Raw genomic sequence first — 22,818 nt, 5'->3', positions numbered from 1 at the left:
TTTCATGTAAATAGAAGAAGAGATCATTTGCAAAATAACAGAGCAGAGTTTCCTGTGCAGACAGATGCTTTTTATATTTATAAAGCCTCAGCTCTCTCCACCACCACCCGGCCCGCCCCGCCCCCCACCCTTGAATACTCAGGGAAACTGGAACCCGATAAGATTTTTCATATCAAGTTTAGTTTAACATATGGCAAAGAGCTCCAAGGCTGTCTCCAAACTTTGCAGTTAAACAGCCTACACAGGAAACGAAGCTGTGCTTCGGATGCATTCCCATTGTATGAGAAGACTGCAGAGAACAGCCTCAAGTGAAACCACACACACACACACACACACACACACACACACACACACACACACACACACACACACACACACACACGGTTTCTATGAAGCACAGCATTCGATTTAAACCACAGTCACATAGAAAGCTTCAGTTGATTCTTCCGTTCCATCTTTTACGTTGCTCTCGCAAAATATTTCAAGGCATATCAATAACCAAGTAGTTGTGAAGTCTGTCTTCTAGCTTTTAGTTAGAGAAGCAAAAACAAGTTCTGAATCAGGAAACTGGCTGTGCTGAAGACCCACAGTTTACTGATCCCTTTATGTTTTATGTCTCCTACTCGATTCTCATGTGGCTGACCTTTGACCAACATAGGTTTGAGCTGTGGGTCCACTCTCCTCACACAATTTCCTCTCCCTCTTTCTTCCTTCCTTCCTTTCTTTCTTTCTTTCTTTCTTTCTTTCTTTCTTTCTTCCTCCTTTCTTTCTTTCTCTCTCTTTCTTTTTTTAAATACTCCACTCCCACACAATTTTCTTTCTTTCTCTCCTTTCTCTCTCTCTCTCTTTTAAATACTATCTTTATTTCTTTATTGGATAGACAGTCAGAAATTGAGAGGAAGTGGAAAATAAAGAGGGACAGAGATAGAAACACCTGCAGCCCTGCTTCACCACTTGTGAAGCTTCTCCTGCAGGTGGGGACCAGGGGCTTGAACCCTGGTCCTTGAGCATTGCAACATGTGTGCTCAATCAGGTGCCGCACCATCCAGCCCCCACAGTTTTCTTACAAATAGGTAACTAAACATATGGGATGGAGGAATACAAGTGTAATAATGTACCTAAGGGTATTTTCCTTATGACTGATTTCTCTAGCTGACTTTATTCTGAGTATAGTCTATAATATGGCTCACAAGCAACACACCTATTAATTGCTTATGGTCAAGTTTGTTTTTTCTTTTCTTCCTTTCTTTCTTTCTTTCTTTCTTTCTTTCTTTCTTTCTTCCTTTCTAAAGAAGATGTTATTTGTTTATTTACTTATTTATTTATGAGAAAGATAGGAGGAGAGAGAGAAAGAACCAGATATTACTCTGGTACATGTGCTGCTGGGGATTGAACTTGGACCTCATATTAGAGAGTCCAGTGCTTTATCTACTGCACCATCTCTCGAACCACTTTTTTTTTTTTTTTAAATCAGAGCACTGATGAGCTCTGATTTATGGTGGGCAGGGGATTGAACAAGGGACTTCAGAGCCTCAGGCATGAGAGTCTCTCTGCATAACTATTGTTCTCCCCCCACAAATGTTTCTTTTTCTTTTACAGTAGAGCACTGCTCAGCTCTGGTTTATGGTGGTGCTGGGGACTGAACCTTGAACTTTGGAGCCTCAGCCATGAGAGCTTCTTCATAACCATTATGCCATCAACCCCCAACCCTATTGGTCAAGTTTCTGGTCAGTAGCAGGCTATTAATAATTAAGTTTTGGGGGAATCAAAACTTACATGTGGATTTTTTTTTATTGCATGGGAATGGGCATCTCTAGTGCCTGAATTGATCAACTGTATAATAAAAACAAACTGAACAACCTGTCTATCTAGTATTCAGAGGCGAGACAAAGGATGACTTTCGCGTAAATTAAATTTTAGGTTTGACATTCTTCCATTACAGAGTAGAAGACAAGTAACACAGCAAGTGTATTGTGGTTTTTATATCTTTATTGTTCACAGATATATCTCTTATCACAGAGTCCTTGCATTCTGTCTTTGACTTTTGTTTTGGTGTTCTTAGATGCTTTTTAATAGTTTTTTTTTGGGGTGGGGGAGGGGAGGTTAGACTTTTGGCATTTTTCATCCTTCACTTTTATTGCTCTAGCTTTCTTTTTCTTAATTTATTGCATATGAGAAAGCAAGTTTCTTTTATTTATTCATTTATTTTCCCTTTTGTTGCCCTTGTTGTTTTTTATTGCTGATGTAGTTACTGTTGTTAGATAGGACAGAGAGAAATGGAGAGAGGAGGGGAAGACAGAGGGGGAGAGAAAGATAGATACCTGCAGACCTGCTTCACCACCTGTGAAGCGACTCCCCTGCAGGTGGGAAGCCTGGGGGCTCGAACTGGGATCCTTTTGCCCGTCCTTGTGCTTTGTGCCACACGTGCTTAACCAGCTGTGCTACTGCCTGACTCCCTGCTCTAGCTTTCCTTTGGTCCCCCTCTTAAATTCTGTTTGTGTGTAGTCTGTCCTTAGAATGAATACCAGATTAAATAATTTGACCTAATTCTACTTAAAGGTGGGATTATTCTTTTGCACATTTCAACTCAATTTTCTCAACACCAGCAAGACCAAGATTGGGCTAGGGACACTGCTCAGCTCTGGCTTATGGTAGTGCGGGGGACTGAACCTGGAACTTCAAAGCCTCAGGCATGAGAGTCTCTTTACATAACTATTATGCTAGCTCTCCTGCTCCAGCTAGGGTTATTCTGTCAAAGTACAGTGACAGTAGTTACGAGTGAAGGTCTGTATCTTGGTTGTATTCTTTGTGTCAGATTGGGGATCCTTTTTTGAACTCTGGCTTTCCTATCTGTAAAAGTCCTGCCTCCAGGGGGAAAGGTGTACAAACTGTGCTTCATGAGTGCTGCCGGTGTCTATCTTTCTTTCCCCTTCTCTATCTCCCTCTTTCTTCTCAATTCTTATCCAAAAATAAATATGTCATTAAAAAAAGATCATATAAATTAATCTGTCCAGAATCTCAAATAGTTGTTGCTAGTATTAAGGCATGTGGTATATAAAAAACTATATAGCAGTGCCTGAAAGAAAGCTTATTCTTCTGTTTCCTTTCCTCCCTTCTCAAGGAAATCTTCTTGCTGCAGTGCAGGTTATCAAAAAAAAAAAAAAAAAAAAAGGCAGAACTATTGATAGTTGAAATATTCTTAGTGTTTTACCTCTTATTCTATGTAATTTAAGAAGGTCTAGATCCTTTTAAATTTGAAGAAAATGACATTTTTGAACTGAAGAGTATTACTGAGCTGAATCTTTTAAGATACATTTTTTTGTCTTAGAATAATTTTCATAAATAGTAATTTAGAATTAAACTGAGTTGGTCATTCTTTGCTAATTAGAATTCTTGTTTTACTGCTTAAAATCAGTGCTTTGTCTTTCTTGTGTTATAAAAGAAATGGAAACACAGTAAAGAAAAATTACAGAGGACAGAAATATCAAAAAATACTCAATTCTCAACACCCACAGATATGTTGACTTTCAATATGCTGTGTATATAACTCTTCCCTTTAAACTGAGTGAGAGTGAGAAACAGAAACAGACATCACCAGACCACATCCCTGTGTCATCATCTCTGCTGTTCCAGTCGTTTCTGTCTTTCTTGCTTTCTTGTGGTGTTGGGCTATCGAACCCAGGACCTTAAACCCATAAGGCATATGTTCTATCACTGAACTGCCTCCCCATCAGGTATTGTTTTTAACCAGAAGTTCGATGCTGTATATATAGTCTGGATTCTATTTATACATCATATATCTTTGATTTTCCATGTTATTACCTAACTAATTATAGGCATGCATTTTAAAATCCACACAATGATCTAAGTGTTCATAGACTTAAATATCTCCCTTCAGCCTGAAGCCATTTGTCTCTGTCCTCATTACAATGAATATGTTCTGTATGATGACCACCGGACTTTCCTGGGCAGATGACCCCACCAATGTGTCCCACCAGTGTGTCCGCAGAGCCCTGCTCCACCAGCAGGGAAAGAGAGAGACAGGCTGGGAGAATGTATCGACCTGTCAATGGCCATGTTCATCGGGGAAGCAATCACAGAAGCCAGACTGTCCACCTTCTGCACCCCATAATGACCCTGGGTCCATGTTCCCAGAGAAATAAAGAATAGGAAAGCTATCAGGGGATGGGATATGGAGTTTAGGTGGTGGGAATTGTGTGGAGTTATACCTCTCTTATTCTATGGTCTTGTCAGTGTTTCCATTTTATAAATAAAAATTACAGTAAAAAAGATAGAATAAGACATTATATATATTTGCTTTCAGGGTTATCACTGGGGCTCCGTGCATGCACTATGAATCCACTGCTCCTGGAGGCCATTTTTTTTTTTTTCCATTTTGTTGTTGTTGTTGGATAGGACAGAGAGAAATGAGAGAGGAGGGGAAGACAGAGGGGGGGAGAGAAAGATAGACACCTGCAGACCTGCTTCACCGCCTGTGAAGCGACCACCTTGCAGGTGTGGAGCTGGGATGCCAGTCCTTGAGCTTCGCTCCATGTGTGCTTTGCTTAGCCCGGGGGCCCTACAGCCAGGACTTCAAGACATGATATTTTCTATCAAGGAATGGACAAACTACTGGATGAGAAAATGGATTATAAAAAATACCGCGGGCAAGTTATATCGGGGTTATGTACTGGAGAGTTGTAGGGAGTCTTCTTTTTGTAAATTGTGTTCTCAATATAACTAATGTGTTGCTTATTCATTGCCAGGCTGGCTTCGCGGGCAGGAGAGAGATTACCCAGGGACTCATGGCTGAGCTGGGAACGCAGTTCAATCTTTATTGACGATCGGGGATGCAGTTCAACAATCTAATCTCTATTCATTAGAAAATACTGTCCTGGGAGTCGGGCTGTAGCGCAGCGGGTTAAGCGCATGTGGCGCAAAGCACAAGGACCGGCATGAGGATCCCGGTTCGAACCCGGCTCCCCACCTGCAGGGGAGTCGCTTCACAGGCGGTGAAGCAGGTCTGCAAGTGTCTGTCTTTCTCTCCTCCTCTCTGTCTTCCCCTCCTCTCTCCATTTCTCTCTGTCCTATCCAACAACGACAACAACAATAATAACTACAACAATAAAACAACAAGGGCAACAAAAGGGAATAAATAAATAAAAATAAATATAAAAAAAAAAAAGAAAATACTGTCCTGGGAGTTGGGCTGTAGCGCAGCGGGTTAAGCGCAGGTGGCGCTAAGCACAGGGACCCGCATAAGGATCCTGGTTCAAGCCCTGGCTCCCCACCTGCAGGGGTGTCGCTTCACAAGCGGTGAAGCAGGTCTGCAGGTGTCTATCTTTCTCTCCCTCTCTCTGTCTTCCCCCTCCCCTCTCCATTTCTCTCTGTCCTATCCAACAACAATGACAATAATAACTACAACAATAAAACAACAAGGGCAACAAAAGGGAATAAATAAATAAAAATAAATATAAAAAAATATATATATATAAAAAGAAAATACTGTCCTATATATCTCCTGAGGAGGAAGTGTCAGGTGAGAAGAGGAAGTAGTAGGATAGGGGGTGGGGAGAAGGAAAAAGTGCAAGAACCAGTGGGGATCAAACCAATGAAAACAATGATGATGTAAATAGACCACAGCGTCAAACAATTCAACAGAAGGGGTCTTAGAAGCAGAATTTAGAAATAGCCCAACAATTCATCATTGTGTATATCCACCAATGTGGTATCATTCTAATTCTGTAATTTGGATCTGAATGCAGAAGTAATTTCATGTTGTAGAAATAATATGAATTGACTTGAAAAACCTGAATTCTCATAATTGCTATTTGGAATTGCACACATAGGTAATTCTTACATCAAGCTTCCTACATTTAAAAAATTATTTATATATATATATTCTCTTTTGTTGCCCTTGTTGTTTTATTGTTATAGTTATTGTTGTTACTGATGTCGTTGTTGTTGGACAGGACAGAGAGAAATGGAGAGAGGAGGGGATGTCATAGAGGGGGAGAGAAAGACACCTGCAGGCCTGCTTCACCGATAGCGAAGCGACTCCCCTGCAGGTGGGGAGCCAGGGGCTCGAACTGGGATCCTTCTGCCTGCTGGTCCTTGCGCTTTGCGCCACGTGTGCTTAACCCGCTTCCCTACCACCCGACTCTACAGCTGCCTACATTTTTAGATGAGAATTATAACTATCACAATTTTGGTTTATCTGTCTTCTGATATGGCGTTAATTAGTTGAACTAAATTTTAAACTAAAATGCAGTATCCCCTTTTATTGAAATTGCCTTTTATTTATTATTTATTTTTATTAGTGATTTAATAGTGATTTACAAAATTACAAGATTACAGGAGTACAATTCCACACCACCAGAGTTCTGGACCTCTAGTCCCTCTATTGTAAACTACAGAAGTTTGTGGGGAATCTTCTTTAGAAAGATTATGGGGACCAAGTGGTGGTGCACCTGGTGAAGCATCCACATTACAGTGTACAAGGGCCCGGGTTCAAGCCCCTGGTCTCCACCTGCAGGGGGAAAGCTTCATGAGTGGTAAAGCAGGGCGCAGGTGTCTCTCTGCCTCTCTCACTCTCTATCTCACCCACCCATCTCACTTTCTCTCTGTCTCTACCCAATAATAAATAAATAAATAGATAATTTTTTAAAAGAAAGATTACATATGATCTTGGATTTTCTATAAGGTTTTCAAACCTGATGTAAAAGCATTTTAATGTACTGAAACAGGTAAGTCCTGCTTAAGGAACTATGTATTATTCTTATATGGAGTAAAAGATGAATTTGTGAGATAATTGAAAGAAGTGGCCATAAATATAGGTAGAAGTCAGATTTAAATTTTTTCACACAATATGCACTTCTTTTTTAAAAAATTTATTTCTTTATTGGGGAATTAATGTTTTACATTCAACAGTAAATACAAAAGTTTGTACATGCATAACATTCCCCAGTTTCCCATTTAACAATACAACCCCCACTATGTCATTTATCATCCTTCATGGACCTGTATTCTCCCCACCCACCCACCCTAGAGTCTTTTACTTTGGTGCGATATGCCAATTCCATTTCAGGTTCTACTTGGGTTTTCGTTTCTGGTCTTGTTTTTCAACTTCTGCCTGAGAGTGAGATCATCCCATATTCATCCTTCTGTTTCTGACTTATTTCATATAACAAGAAATTTCAAGGTCCATCCAAGATCGGCTGAAAACGGTGAAGTCACCATTTTTTACAGCTGAGTAGTATTCCATTGTGTATATAGACCACAACTTGCTGAGCCACTCATCTGTTGTTGGACACCTGGGTTGCTTCCAGGTTTTGGCTATTACAAATTATGCTGCCAAGAACATATGTGTACACAGATCTTTTTGGATGGCTGTGTTGGGTTCCTTAGGATATATGCCCAGGAGAGAAATTTCAGGATCATAGGGTAGGTCCATTTCTAGCCTTCTGAGAGTTCTCCAGACTGTTCTCCACAGAGGTTGGACCAATTGACATTCCCACCAGCAGTGTAGGAGGGTTCCTTTGACCCCACACCCTCTCCAGCATTTGCTGCTGTTACCTTTTCTGATGTATGACATTCTCACAGGAGTGAGGTGATATCTCATTGTTGTCTTTATTTGCATTTCTCTGACAATCAGAGACTTGGAGCATTTTTTCATGTGTTTCTCAGCCTTTTGGATCTCTTCTGTGGTGAATATTCTGTCCAAGTCCTCTCCCCATTTTTGGATGGGGTTATTTGTTGTCTTGTTGTTGAGTCTGACAAGCTCTTTATATATGTTGGTTATTAAACTCTTATCTGATGTATAGCATGTAAAGATCTTCTCCCATTCTGTGAGGGGTCTCTTGGTTTGGGTAGTAGTTTCTTTTGCTGTGAAGAAGCTTTTTAATTTGATGTAGTCCCATAGGCTTATACTTGCCTTAGTCTTCTTTGTAATTGGATTCGTTTCATTGAAAATGTCTTCAAAATTTATGCGGAAAAGAATTCTGCCAATATTTTCCTCTAAGTATCTGATAGTTTGTGGTCTAACACCCAAGTCCTTGATCCACTTGGAATTTACTTTTGTATTTGGTGAAATACAGTGGTTCAGTTTCATTCTTCTGCATGTTTCAACCCATTGTTTCCAACACCATTTGCTGACGAGACTCTGCTTTCCCCATTTAATAGTTTGGGCACCTTTGTCAAAGATTAGATGTCCATAGGTGTGGGGCCTCATTGCTGGACTCTCAATTTTATTCCACTGGTCAGTGTGTCTATTCATGTTCCAGTACCAAGCAGTTTTGATGACAATGGCCCTATAATACAGTTTGAAATCTGGGAGTGTGATGCCTCCAGTTCTGTTCTTTTTTCTCAAGATTGTTTTGGCATTCTAGGTCTTTTCTGGTTCCAGATAAACATTTGTAGCATTTTTTCTATTCTCCTAAAAAATGTGCTTGGGATCTTGATGGGGATAGCATTAAATTAAATGGCTCTGGGTAATATATTCATTTTAATGATGCTAATTCTTCCAACCATGAACATGGAATATCTTTCCACTTCTTTGTGTCTTTTTCAATTTCTTTGAGTAGTGACTCATAATTTTCTGTATACAAGTCTTTCACTTCTTTGTCTAGGTTTACTCCTAGATATTTTATTGTTTTTGTTGCTATAGTAAAAGGAATTGATTTCTGGATTTCAATTTCTTCTAACTTAGTGTTTTCATAGAGGAATGCCACTGACTTTTGAATGTTAATTTTATAGCCTGACACTTTACTGTATTGCCTGATGGTTTCCAAAAACTTCTTGCTGGATTCCTTAAGGTTTTCCATGTATACTATCATGTCATCTGCAAATAAGGAGAGTTTGACTTCTTCTCTTCCAATCTGTATCCCTTTAATTCCTTGCTCCTGCCTGATTGCTATGGCAAGAACTTCCAACACTATGTTGAATAGTAATGGTGATAGTGGGCAGCCCTGTCTAGTACCTGATCTGAGTGGAAATGCTTCCAGTTTTTTGCCACTGAGTATGATATTGGCTGTAGGTTTGCTATATATAGACTCCACTATCTTCAGGAATTTTCCATCTATTCCCATTTATTGTAGTGTTTTCATCATAAAGGGATGTTGTATTTTGTGAAAGGCTTTCTCTGCATCTATTGACATGACCATGTGGTTTTTGGTCTTGCCTTTGTTGATGTGGTGGATCACAGTGATTGATTTACATATATTAAACCAACCTTGCATGCCTGGGATAAACCCCACTTGGTCATGATGAGCAATCTTTTTGATATACTGCTGTATCTGGTTGGCTAGAATTTTGTTCAATATTTTCGCATCTATGTTCATCAGAGAAATTGGTCTGTAGTTTTCTTTTTTGGTTGTGTCCGTGTCTGCTTTTGGTATCAGAGTGATGTTGGCTTCATAGAAACTGGCAGGGAGTATTCCAGTGTCTTCAATCTTCTGGAAGACTTTTAAAAGTAGAGGTATTAGTTCTTCTTTGAAGGTTTTGTTCAATTCATTTGTAAATCCATCTGGTCCAGGACTTTTATTTTTGGGGAGATTTTTGGTAACTGTTTCAATTTCATTAGCTGTGATGGTCCTGTTCATGTTATCCACTTCCTCTTTACTTAGTTTTGGAAGTTGGTAGGTATCTAGGAAATCGTCCATTTCTTCCAGGTTCTCTAGCTTGGTGGCATATAGTTGTTCATAGAAGCCTCGAATGATATGTTGAATTTCTGCGGTGTCTGTTGTGATATCTCCTCTTTCATTTCCTATACAATTTATTTGGGTCTTCTCCCTTTTTTGTTTTGTGAGTCTGGCTAAAGGTTTGTCGATTTTGTTTACTCTTTTGAAGAACCAACATTTACTTTCGTTGATCTTTTGTATGATTTTCTTATTCTCAATGTTATTTATTTCTGCCCTAACTTTAGTGATTTCTGTCCTTCTGGTTGCTTTAGGGTACAATATGCACTTCTTTTAAGTTTGTATCTACCTTCCTAAATTTCTTTATAATGTGTATTCTATAACTTGAGGGTTGATTATATTTCTGCTTTACTTAATTGTGGGAACTAGAGTAAGCCTTAATCATGCTTTCATGTGTGCTTAATTTCACAGTGCCATGAAACTGTATAAATACCATAATTAGTTATGAAAAAGATTACCCATAGTAAGGGTAGAAAATAAATGAAATAAAACATGTTGATGCAACAAAACAAAAAATTCTTACCAATATACATATATTGTTATATGTATACTGATTATAGGTATGCATATTGACTACATGTATACCTATAACATCAAGAAGACTTGCTCTTTTAAGGTAAACATACACAGGGGCCCCGGGCTGTAGCGCAGCAGGTTAAGCGCACATGGCATAAAACACAAGGATCTGTGTAAGGATCCCCACCTGCAGTGGGGGTCACTTCGCAAGTGATGAAGCAGGTCTTCAGGTGTCTGTCTCTTTCTCATCCTCTCTGTCTTCCCTTCCTTCTCTCGATTTCTCCCTGTCCTATCCAACCACAACAACAGCTATAACAACAATAACAATAACAACCACAACAAGGGCAAAAAAAAAATGGGAAAAATAGTCTCCAGGAGCAGTAGATTTGTAGTGCTGGCACACAGCCCCAGTGATAATCCTGGAGGCAAAAAAGAAAAGGTAAACATATACAGTTTCTTATTCATTGTCCTTTTACAGTGCATTCAACATTTCCACTTACATCTAATTGCCTATGCTTTTCTCAAAAGAGCACTTTAGCTCTGCTTTTTACCCAAATGGAGATGGCCTATTTCCTTTTTTTTCCCCCTAGATAATGACCAGAACAATTTTAATCCATTTATTTTAATCCACACATTTTCCTATGCCAGTTAACTGAGTCACTTTAAGAGGTAATGTGCATCCTCACAGAAAGACTAGTTTACTGAAGGGCAGAAACAGCACGTCGTAAGGGGAGGAGCAGTGACTCAAAGACTAGAATGTCCGAATTTTCCACAGATGGCAAGAGGAGTGACCTTGAGCCTAAAGTCAGGTGGCCGAAGATATGAAATTTATGGCCCTTCCCAGTCATAACTGCCCACTGCTTCATGACAGGTTAATTTGTCATCGCTTGTGAAAAACCTGCCAAACATTTAGGGTCAATTAAAAATTTCCTGGATACCCAATTACAGAGAAGCTGCCAGAATGTAGTTTCATTAAAACCAGACTTGTAATTATTCACATTTGGATAAGCTATGAGTCTAGCGATGCCTATAAAGTGTAACCAACTCTTCATGCAGTTAGTCAATTATTTATAGAGCATTTGGTGACTTTTTCTTAAATCCAAAAACATTGAGTTAGATGCACTGAGAAGCACAAAGGTGAAAGTATTCCTGCAAGAATACTCTCTCAGGCAGGCTGGGAGTAAGGATCGACCAGTCAACGCCCATGTTCAGCAGGGAAGCAATTCCAGAAGCCAGACCTTCCACCTTCTGCATCCCATAGTGTCCCTTGGTCTATTCTCCCAGAGGGATAAAGAACAGGAAAGCTATCAGGGTCAGGGGAGGAGATGGATACAGAGATCTGGTAGTGAGAATTGTGTTGAGTTGTACCCTTCTCATCCTACGGTTTTGTTAATGTCTCCTTTTTAAAATAAATAATAATAAAAAAGAATACTGTCTCATCTAGGTGGGTGCAAAGGTATATATATCCAAATAACTTACAGTGATGTAGGTGTTAGATAATAGGAGAATTATAGATAGGGAACAAGCTGGAAATAAGTATTCTACTCCTGATAGATCCCCCAAATAAGTAATCTCATGTAATATATTTCACTATTATATGCTTCTTCTTCTTTCTTCTTTTTCTTTTTTTTAAATGTAACATTTAGGGTGTGTAAGTGTCTCAGTTATAAGAATAACAGATTTTCATGGCTGTCTCTCAGACCCTTCTTAAAGAGGTCTAGCTAACTCCTGAATCTGTAGGCTTGGATAGAGGCTATACTTATCATTTCCATTGGATTCTGATTCAGGTTAGATAGCAGTCACAGTGCCTTCCAAGCTTTTATTACAAATTTGTCCTTAGGTAGCCTTTGCCCAGAGCTTAAAATAGAAGGGCGTGTGTGGGCAGAAAGGTACATGAACCACGAGTAATAATTTTGTAGCAGGCTGGAAGTAATAGTGGCTGACTCAAAAAAAAAATGAGTTGGGCCAAACAGAAAATTTTTGCTTGGGAATTTGACAAGATGACATGGATATTAGAAAGCTAGAACTGAAGGGAAATCTTATAAGGAAAATGTGTGGTACACTTACATTGGGTCATGTATAAGATTAATCAAGGAGGTTGCAGAAGTCATATAAGCAAGCTACACTTTTGAAGCAGAGAAGGAATGTCTGCTTTGTATATAGTCAGCTGAGGAAAAACAGCACCGAAATGAAAAAGATCTGTTGTATTCATATTAATAAGATCAAAGCCACTAATTTTTATTTGCATGGCTTCTAGAAGACTCAAAGCTTCTTCTGGGTCCTACCAACCTTATTTTGGTCAGCTGTCTGGAGTCTCAGTTTCTTATGATTTGAGCTGACTGAAGTGATACTCCAGTACTTACAGCTGGGATTAACTCAATGGAAATAATTTTCTACACAGGAGAGACAACTGAATAGGCGAAGAACAAATAGCGGGGCAAAGGGGGATGGTGGTGGGAGAGGCGGGCGGACTGTGGCGCACCTGGTTAAGCACACACATTACAGAGCACAAGGACCTGGGTTCAAGCCCCTGGTCCCCACCCGCAGGGGGAAGCTTCAAGAGTGATGAAGTAGGGCTGCAGGTGTCTCTCTCTCTCTATCTCCCCTTCCTTCTCAATTTCTCTGTCTTTATGCAATAAATGAATAAATGGATACATTTATTAAAAATAAAATAAACAGGGGCTGAACAGTGAAGCACTGAGTTAAGTGCACACAGTACGAAGTGCAAAAACCCTTCAAGGATCCCGGTTCGAGCCCTTAGCTCCCCACCTGCAAGGGAGAGGGGTCGCTTCACAAGAGGTGAAGCCGATCTGCAAGTGTCTATCTTTCCCTTTCCCCAACCGCTCTCAATTTCTCGACAATAAAACAATTAAAACAACAAATCTCTTTAAACAAGAACAAATATTACACACAAATACACAAGTCAGTCCCATCACATTAGTGGAATTGGTTCTACTTGATGCTTTTGACTTAAAAGCCAGTGTACCAGGACCATATTTCATTCCCTTTACATTTTTTTTTTTTTTTTTGCAGTGGTTGGTCGTTAGATAAGTCAGTTTCAGACTTTCATGCCCAAGGCATTAAAATGTCCAGGTTCAATCCTCAGCACTACCACAAGTAAGAGCTGAGCAGTGCTTTGGCTAAAATAATTATAATGGGGAGTTGGGCGGTAGCGCAGCAGGATAAGCGCGGGTGGTGCCAAGAGCAAGAACCTGCGTTAACGATCCGGTTTGAGCTTCTGGCTCCCCACCTGCAGGGGAGTCACTTCACAAGTGGTGAAGCAGGTCTGCAGATGTCTATCTTTCTCCTCCCCTCTCTATCTTCCCCTCTTCTCTCCATTTCTCTCTGTCCTATCTAACAAAGATGACAACAATAATGGCTACAACAATAAAATAACAAGGGCAACAAGAGGAAATAAATAAATAAATAATAAATTTAATAAAAAATGTCTGATTCTCTTCCTTAACATGTTATAAAACAACACCACCACCAAAAAACAACCAGGTACAGAGCATCATGTTTAGATCCTGGGAAGGTTTTGAAGATAAAAAGACATCCTCTGCCACAAGCAATGTTGAAGTCCCAGTGTGCAGTGATGCCCTTTGAAAGGGTTTGCAGAAGATACAATGGGGATGCCAGGAGGGCATCGATAAACCAGAGCAGCAGAGGATTCCTGAGGCAGGTGACCTTTCAGTTTTTATTTATTTATTCATTTTTGTTGCCCTTGTTGTTTTATTGTTGTAGTTGGATAGGACAGAGAGAAATAGAGAGAGGAGGAGAGAAAGATAGACACCTGCAGACCTGCTTTACTGCCTGTGAAGGGACTCTCCTGCAGGTGGGAGGCCGGGGGATTGAACCGGGATCCTTATGCCGGTCCTTGTGCTTTGCGCCACCTGCGCTTAATCCGCTGCGCTACAGCCCAACTCCCTGAATTAAGTTTTAAAAGATCGACAGGAGTAGCTTGTGTTTTGAACTCCAGTTTAAGCTACATTTCTCTCGCCACTAAGGAAAATGTGAACTCCCTCCTTTTCACAAAATTTCTGTAGATTTGGACTCATTTTCAATCTAATACATCAAGTAAAAGTCCACAATTTCTATAGTGGTTTTCATAATCTTTGATTACCAGAATGATTTCTCCAGCTTCTTCCTCTGTAGTTATTCCCCATATTTGCCTGATTGTAAGAATTACCTAACTTTTAAAATTTTTAAGAAATATTTATTTATTTTCCCCTTTGTTGCCCTTGTTGTTTTTATTAAATTGTTGTTGTAGTTCTTGTTGTTACTGATGTTGTCGTTGTTAGATAGGACAAAGAGAAATGGAGAGAGGAGGGGAAGACAGAGAAGGGGAGAGAAAGATAGACACCTGCAGACCTGCTTCACCACTTGTGAAGCGACTCCCCTGCAGGTGGGGAGCTGGGGCTTGAACCAGGATCCTTATGCCAGTTGCTTGCGTTTCACGCCACATGCACTTAATCTGCTGCAAGCTTGACCTGCTGCGCTACCGCCCAACTCCCATGCTTACCTAAAATTTTTAACAAGTATACAGATCTCCTAAACTGTTTTCTGGAGATTCTGATGTATTGAATCTGGATTAAAACAAAACAAAACAAAACAAACAAACAAACAAACAAAAGTAACAGGTATACCAATATGTATAGGATGTATTCAGGATTCATGTGCCACTATACAGGTTGTTGTAATTGTTACAATTTGTTTTTCAATAAAGGTGTTTTTGTTATCACAGAGTTTTCTAGATACTGTCAATGAAAGAGAGAGAGAGAGATCCCTTAGGAGAAAAAGTTGTTTCCTTTTACATGAATTATATATATAAGCATCCATGAGCCCTTCACATGTAGATTATGTTTTTTTCCAGTGATCTATTTATTAATTAATGAGAGATAGAGAGGAGAGAGAGAAGACCAGCTGAAACATTTGATGCCATGGATAGAACTTGGGACCTGATACTTGTCAGTCTTGAGCTTCAGCAAATACAACTTGGGCTTAGCTTTCAGGGATTTGAGTTATGAAGTATGGTAGTTGGATGCTATGGCAAACCAAGAAATGAAGAAAAAGAGAGAGAGAGAGAGAGAGACAGACAGTCTCGGGGAGAGACGGGGAGAGAAGGCACTTCATAAAATACTAACATAAAAGGATAAGCTGCTGTTTGTTTGAGATGCTTAACAGTTTGCTGAAAGAAATATAATACTGCTTCATGTGTGTAATATATGCTGTCAGTAGTTTGCTTTGAATAAATGTGGCAAGAGCCTGAACGTTATGGCAAGCCACAGTTCTTTTGGATTAATAAGTAAAAGGTCCAGGAGGATTAGATTCTTACCCCAGTGCCACATGGGAGTACTACAGGCTCTGGGGATGGTCTCCCTCTCCCTCTCCCTCTCCCTCTCCCTCTCCCTCTCCCTCTCCCTCTCCCTCTCCCTCTCCCTCTCCCTCTCCCTCTCCCTCTCCCTCTCCCTCTCCCTCTCTCTCCCTCTCTCTCCCTCTCTTTCCCTCTCTCTCCCTCTCTCTCCCTCTCCCCTCCCCCTCCCCCTCCCCTCCCCCGCCCCCTCCCGCATCCTCTTTTTCTTCTATGTCCTTCTCCCTTTCTGCCTTTCTGGAAAAAAAATTCAAAAATCATCCTGGGGGCAGTAGAACCACACATGTGTGAGACGCTACTGTGGCAAAACCAAGCCAAACCAAACCAGACCAAATCAGACCAGACTAATTAGGCCAGATCAGACCAAACCAAACCAAACCAAACCAAACCAAACCAAACCAAACCAAACCAAACCAAACCAAACCAGACTGGACCAGAACAGACCAAACCAAACCAAAGCAAACCAGACCAGACCAGACCAGACCAAACTAGACTAGATCAAACCAAATCAAACTAAAACAAAGTCTAGTGAAACAAGTACTAACTTTATTTCGAGCATGTTAGAGAGAAAAACAACATCTTTCAGATATTAGTTATTAATAATTCAACATCTAGAGTCTATTTATTGAACAGGAACATAAGCAACAACTTCAAACATTTTGTAGTTTTAAGTAGTAATACTGGAAATGGAAGGTGATATCTCTTTTTCAGAGCACTAGAAGATGATTTGACTTCCGCAAAAACAGTTGTCTAATTCAGGACTCTTCTACTCATCACAGGAGTTATGAGTTCTACCACATCTTCCTAAGACAACTGAAACTGGGAAATTCTTGTTAAGATGGGCAGCCTGCTTTCTCTACCTCTTTTTGTACAAGTATAAAAGTCATATCATTTAGAGCTCTATTTATTGAGGGCAGGTGTATCTATTGTATTTATTGTCAATGAATCTTTTTTTTTTTTGCCATCTTCTTAAGTTCCAGTGCTTAGGACTTGCGTTCTGAATATTATTTTTCTACAGGTACATAAAATAAGTAGCCTTTTTTCTCACTTTCATTTTATAGAAGGGTACTCAATAGTTCTGTGATTATTCAAGGATATTTCTGTGTAAGTGCTGCTGATTTTTTTGGTGTGGATTCGTGTTCTGTTTTGGTAGAGAACAGTGATGTGAGGATAAAGTCAGTGGATTTCTTCTCCTCTTCATCCAGTAAGTGATTCTCGTTAGCCTCCTGAGTCATCAACACTTCAGGATCTGTTCCTCAGTCAGACTCAATACAGTGTTAAAGAATGTCCAGAATCAAGTTATCAAAGACCTTAAAACTGTCAAGTCCAAACAGAATGCCATCTATTAGTTTAAAATGGAGACCGCACATTTTAGAGACGGACATTAATTCGAGTCGGCGCAATTAGAATATCCTTTCGTGGTAGTTTGATTACATGGGAGGTAGTTATGCCAATTAAAAGAAAGTTTATAAAATCATATTGTAAATTATTGTCCCAACAATAACAAACCGTCATAAACTTAATTCCTTTCCTACCATAAGACATATAAGGGACATAAGGGGAGGTAAACTATGACCAGAAAATTGATAGTTTTGAGTTTGTAATCCGAAAAAGAACTAGAGAATTTGAATTCTCTAGTGGCCTCAGGCGCAAATAGCCTGAGGGGTTCATTTCCAAACTGCATCTGAACTTGAAAGTTTATTAATCTAAATATTTGCATCAACTCTTGCCAGAGGTATCCAGGTTGGTGATGCTGGAAATACTCAGTTGGAGATGGTTAAGATTTTATTTCTCTTTTTCTTATTTTAATTTTTAAATACCTTTATTTATTTATTGGATAGAGACAGCCAGAAATTGAGAGGATGGGGGATACAGAGAGGGAGAAAGACAGAGAGACACCTGCAGCCCTGCTTCATCACTTTGAAGCTTTTCTCCTGCAGGTGGAGACTGAGGGATTGAACCCAGGTCCTTGCACATTATAACATGTGCACTCAACCAGATGCCGCCTCTATTTCTCCTAGACAGTACTAACCTTTGTTATTGTAGTATTTCTTTTTTTTTTTTTTTGTACTAAGTTTAGTTGATTGACACTTTGGTCTTTAGAAATGAAAAAATACTTGAGTGACTGTGAAACACTTTAGGCGAGAGCATTATTCTGTTTAAGGAGGCTTCCCCCCCTGCTTTGATCTATTCTAGATTATCTCCGAAGGTACTTGGCTGGAACCAGCTCTCACCCCAACCCAATAATCATAAAAGTCAGTATGGTGCTTTGATATAATATTGATATATAGGGAGGGAAAATTTAAATGTATTAATTAAACTCCTGCTTATATTTTAATTTTTAAACTCAACTTTAATAGAATCTATGTAAATACATCTGTATGTTTTCAAGACACATCTGGCTTCCTGTTGTAAGCCTTAACTTCAGCATTCTGAGGAAATCTCATTTGTGATCCAGATTTGGTTAAGCTCACTGAAGCTCTCTGTCAAAGCCATTATAATTAAAATCCAGATCTTCCCTGCTACTGATATCTCCTTTGATTGCACCTAAATTTTCTCATCGTTGTTCTGACCTAGAAAAGAGTGTCACTGCTAAATTGCTGGGATGACTCACTGTATGTTGACCTTTTGGAATTTTAATACAAACTTTATTCAGATATTTATTTAGGGATAAGGAATTTAGGTCAGTCCATCACTGACTACACTACTCTGTAAGAAAAAAGTCACCGAGCCTGCCTTTGGGCTAGAGTGGGCCAGAGTCAAGAGTGTGCTTTACAAAAATATCTTCAGGAAACTATAATTGCTTTCAAAAGTTAGAGTTGACACGCCGGGTGAAGTTATTTGGGAATCCTTGGCTAGCTTTAGGTGTCTGATGAACTTTGCCATTTATTTTGAATCTCAGCATTAATTTGAATATAATTATCTACTGAGGGTTTTTCTGACTCAAGAAAGGACAAGTTTTGTGGAGAAGTATTTTTTCTTCCCTTTATTCCCTCTGAATCTTCTTAAGAGAGAAAAAAATCTTCAAATATTATTGATACAGTTCTGAAAAGTAGCAAGACACGTAGAAAGTTTGCTCAGTTAATTTAGGCCAAATTAATGTCCTAGTTTAACACAAGCTTTGTTTTGAGATAGTTCCCAGTTTTTTTTAAAATTGATTTTACAATGATCGACAAAATTGTAGGATAAGAGGGTACAATTCCACACAATTCCCACCACCAGAGATCTGTATCCCATCCCTTCCACTGGAAGTTTCCCTATTCTTTATCCCTCTGGGAGTATGGACCCACGATGTATATGGGAGTATGGGAGGTCAATAATTTGTTTTTTAATTGGTGAAAAATATATTTCTCACAAGTGAGCGATGCATAAGTTATCTATTTCTTTTATTTCACTTCTTCCATGTTGGGTGACACTCATTTGGACCAGAAGGTTGTGAAACTACACCACTACCAAGATTCTCCTCAGCACCACAACATCTGTTGGTTAAAAGAATCAAATGATTTATTTCAAATTCTACTGCTATGATGAAAGGAAATATGAAAGATTAGAACTTCACAGATTTAAGAGGTTTAAGATCATTATTGAAAATTTCAGTGAATCAATATTTTAATTATCTTCAGTCCATAGTCAGACATTGGTTTAATTTTTTTGTCTGTGTATTATTGACTGAATCTAGAAAAAGTTGCATGAGATAAATGTAGAAGATACTTCTATTTCTCTGGGAGTATGGATCGAGCTGTCAACACCCATGTTCAGTGGGGAAGCAATTCCAGAAGCCAGACCTTCCACCTTCTGCATCCCACAGTGACCTTGGGTCCATACTCCCAGAGGGGTAAAGAATAGGAAAGCTATCAGGGGAGGGGATGGGATACGGAGTTCTGGTGGTGGGAACTATGTGGAGTTGTACCCCTCTTATCCTATGGTTTTGTCAATGTTTCCTTTTTATAATAAATAAATAAATAAATAAATAAATAAATAAATGTAGCATCTCATTATACTCCCAGATGCTGAGTATGACCTTTGCTACCTATTCATTGCCTGTCAATGCCAATGTTCAGTGGGGAAGCAATTCCAGAAGCCAGACCTCCCATCTTCTGCATCCCATAATGACCCTGGGTCCATACTCCCAGATGGACAAAGAATAGGAAAACTTTCAAGGGAGGGGATTGGATATGGAGCTCTGGTGGTGGGAATTATGTGGAATTGTACCCCTCTTATCCTATGGTCTTGTAAACACCTCAATTTTATAAATAAATAAATAAATAGGTAAATAAATAAACTTCTATTTGCAAAGCTGAGTTAGAGGAATCAAAGCCTCATATATAAATCAGAATAATTGATATTTTGAGGATTTGAACACTGATAGACTTCCAAAAGCCCCTAGTGACTCTGACTTTTGCATACTCTTTATTGATTTCACCCAAAAGACAAATTATCTTTACCTCTATCTGACATTTAAGAAGAAAACAAACTTAGATGTATTAAAGTAATGTTTTAATTCTAATTTTAAACTCCAGTGTATTGGAATATACTTAAAAGTCCTTAGGTGTTGTTTTCGACGGGTTAGGTTGTTTTCGCCGGGCTGGCTTCACGGGCAGGTAACAGACGACCAGGGACTCATAGGTGAGCTGTAGGCAGTATCTCTTTATTCATGCAGGACACAGCACAATCTAAGACGAGCTAAGCTGAACTCAAGGTAAAGTACTCTAAAACTCACAATGCTGTCTTTATATATACTTCCCAAGTAGGGTGGAAACAGGATGTGACATAGAGAGGGTGGAGAGAAAAGTGACTGGTGAAAATCAGGGTGTGCTAAAGAAGGGATCAGGGTGTGACAAAGAGGGGGGGTGGAGCAAAAACATATCATGAAACAGTGGGGATTGAACCAATGCCCTGGAGGGAGGTGCTTGTTAACAGCGGTTATATAAATAGAATGAAGTGGTTATGTAAATAGAATAGTGTTAAGCAGGGGGGATTTAAACCAAATGAAACAGAAGGGGTCTCATGCATACCAACACTTAGGCACATTTCCCAAACATGTCTCGCTCATTTGTTAAGAGCTGATAAATGGGTATAGTTTATCAAATTCATGCAGATGATGACAAATGTTTACCTACAATTTAACTTATAAAATCCGTAAAACTGGGGCCAGGTGGTGGTGCACCTAGTTAAGCGCACACATTACAGTGCGCAAGGATCTGGGTTCAAACCCTGGTCCTCACCTGCAAGGGGAAAATTTCATGGGTGGTAAAGCAGGTCTGCAGGTGTCTCTCTGTCTCTCTCCCTCTCTATCTCCCCTTCCCCACTCAATTTCTCTCTGTCTCTGTCCAATAATAAATAAATAAATAATATTTAAAAAATCTGTAAACTTAAAGTCAAGGGAGGGGTTCTGATTTTTTTTTCCTCTCTACATTCTTATCCAACTTTTATGCCAGTATACTTCATTTTTACATTTGGAAAATTACATTTGTTTCATCTTGAATATTGCTAGTGGCAGTGACAGGTGCCCACAATGCCAGAGAAATCAGTCTCAAGCACAAATAGGACCAAAGGGCTCATTGTGCTGCCAGCACTTAAGTATTAAGAAGTAAAGGTCAGGGGCCTGGTGGTGGCACACCAGCTGAGTGCACACATTGCTGTGCATAAGGACCCAGGTTCAATTCCTGGGTCCTCATCTACGGGGAGTAAACTTCACGAGTAGTGAAACAGGGCAGCAGGTCTCTCTTTCTCTACTCTTTATCTCCCTCTCCCTCCTCTAATTTCTCTCTTATCAAAATAATTGCATGGTATGGAGTTGCTAGATGCCAGAGAGCAGAGTTCCATTCCTGTCTTAGGGTTTTGAAATAAACCTCATCCCGCCACGGACAGTGAGGAAAAGAGGTTGTTTTGAGTGTCTTCCATGCAGGCACCATGTAATGTCTCCCACATGCGTATCTTTTTTTTTGCCTCCAGGGTTATTGCTGGGGCTTCAATGCCTGCACCACGAATCGACAGCTCCTGGAGGCTATTTTTTTCCCCTTTTGTTGCTCTTGTTTTATCATTGTTGTGGTTATTATTATTGTTGTTATTGATGTCATTGTTGTTGGATAGGACACAGAGAAATCAAGAGAGGAGGGGAGCCGGGAGGCTCAAACCGGGAACCTACCTTGAACCGGTCCTTGTACTTTGTGCCTTGTGCGCTTTATCCTCTGCACTACTGCCGGACCCCCCACGTGTATGTCTTCTCTTCTTCTGCCTGTGTTTACCTCCTAAATCTCCAACCTTTTGTGTGGGCTCACTGTCTCTCTGTATATTGGACATGTGTGCATACAGCTATATCAAGTATCACATGATGTGTAAGCATAAATACGAACATGCTCTTTAAAAAAGATTTTATTTATTTACTAATGAGAAAGATAGGAGGAGAGAGAGAGAGAGAAAGAACCAGACTTCACTCTGGTACATGTGCCTCTGGGGACTGAACTCGGGACCTCATGCTTGAGAATTCAATGCTTTATCTATTGTGCCACCTCCCAGACCACTAAATATGACCATCTTAAAGCTTCTTGTTATCTCCAGTTCTAGTGATTAGATGCAATTCTATGTAGTTTCTTTTTTCCTGTAAATCCTCACCTTATCCCAAGATATAGGCATAATTCAGGGATATCAGATACAATATTAAATTATATTAATAGAAGTAATGTTCAACCAAACCTCAGAGCCTTAGGCATTAGATTCTCCTTTTTTTTTTTTTTTTCATAATCATTATACTACCCCCCACCCACCCAGCCCTGCCTCTACTTCAAGAGGTTGTTTCATTGTGTTACCACGACAGGTTTAGAATGAGAACATTTGATGTGGCAAATAATTATCCAAACCTTGACTTTCTTGTCAGATTCATTTTTATCTGGCCAGTTATTTGTTATTATTTCTCTCAATAGTAACTGAAAAGACTTACTGGATTGAGGACCATAGTGAAGAACAGTTCCCCTCCTTGGATACTTTTGTCCAGTTCTTTGGGACCTCCAGGGTATTCTTTATAGAAAATTGTGTGAGTGAAAAGTCCACAGGTTTGCCTTGGAAGAACCTGGAGGAAGATCAATAAGTAAGGAACTAGTTCCTGTCAAATGTGTCCTTTGTTGAGACCTAGCTTTTTCTTCTCTTGGAAAAGGATGTATAAGTTAGTATCATTACTAAATTCTAGTCCCCGAGAAAACTTCATATTCTGGGAAAGCAAGGGTGACATCAGTATAG

The 22,818-nt window shown here is 39.6% G+C and overlaps 1 protein-coding gene across 3 annotated transcripts in view; it reads right to left on the bottom strand.

The window, feature by feature from the left end:
• The window catches only part of LOC103115692 (bifunctional heparan sulfate N-deacetylase/N-sulfotransferase 3), a 230,622-nt gene that overhangs the window by 90,296 nt on the left and 117,508 nt on the right, over positions 1-22,818 (bottom strand). For all 3 annotated transcript variants that reach the window (XM_060177023.1, XM_060177028.1, XM_060177040.1), the window contains exon 6: positions 22,523-22,651. In XM_060177023.1, coding sequence (XP_060033006.1) covers positions 22,523-22,651 — 129 coding nt within the window. The remainder of the gene's footprint in view (positions 1-22,522; positions 22,652-22,818) is intronic.

The sequence above is a fragment of the Erinaceus europaeus genome, chromosome 2 (genome assembly GCF_950295315.1).
Source record: "Erinaceus europaeus chromosome 2, mEriEur2.1, whole genome shotgun sequence".
NCBI classification, from domain to species: Eukaryota; Metazoa; Chordata; class Mammalia; order Eulipotyphla; family Erinaceidae; genus Erinaceus; species Erinaceus europaeus.
This window is presented reverse-complemented; position numbering and strand designations above follow the sequence as displayed.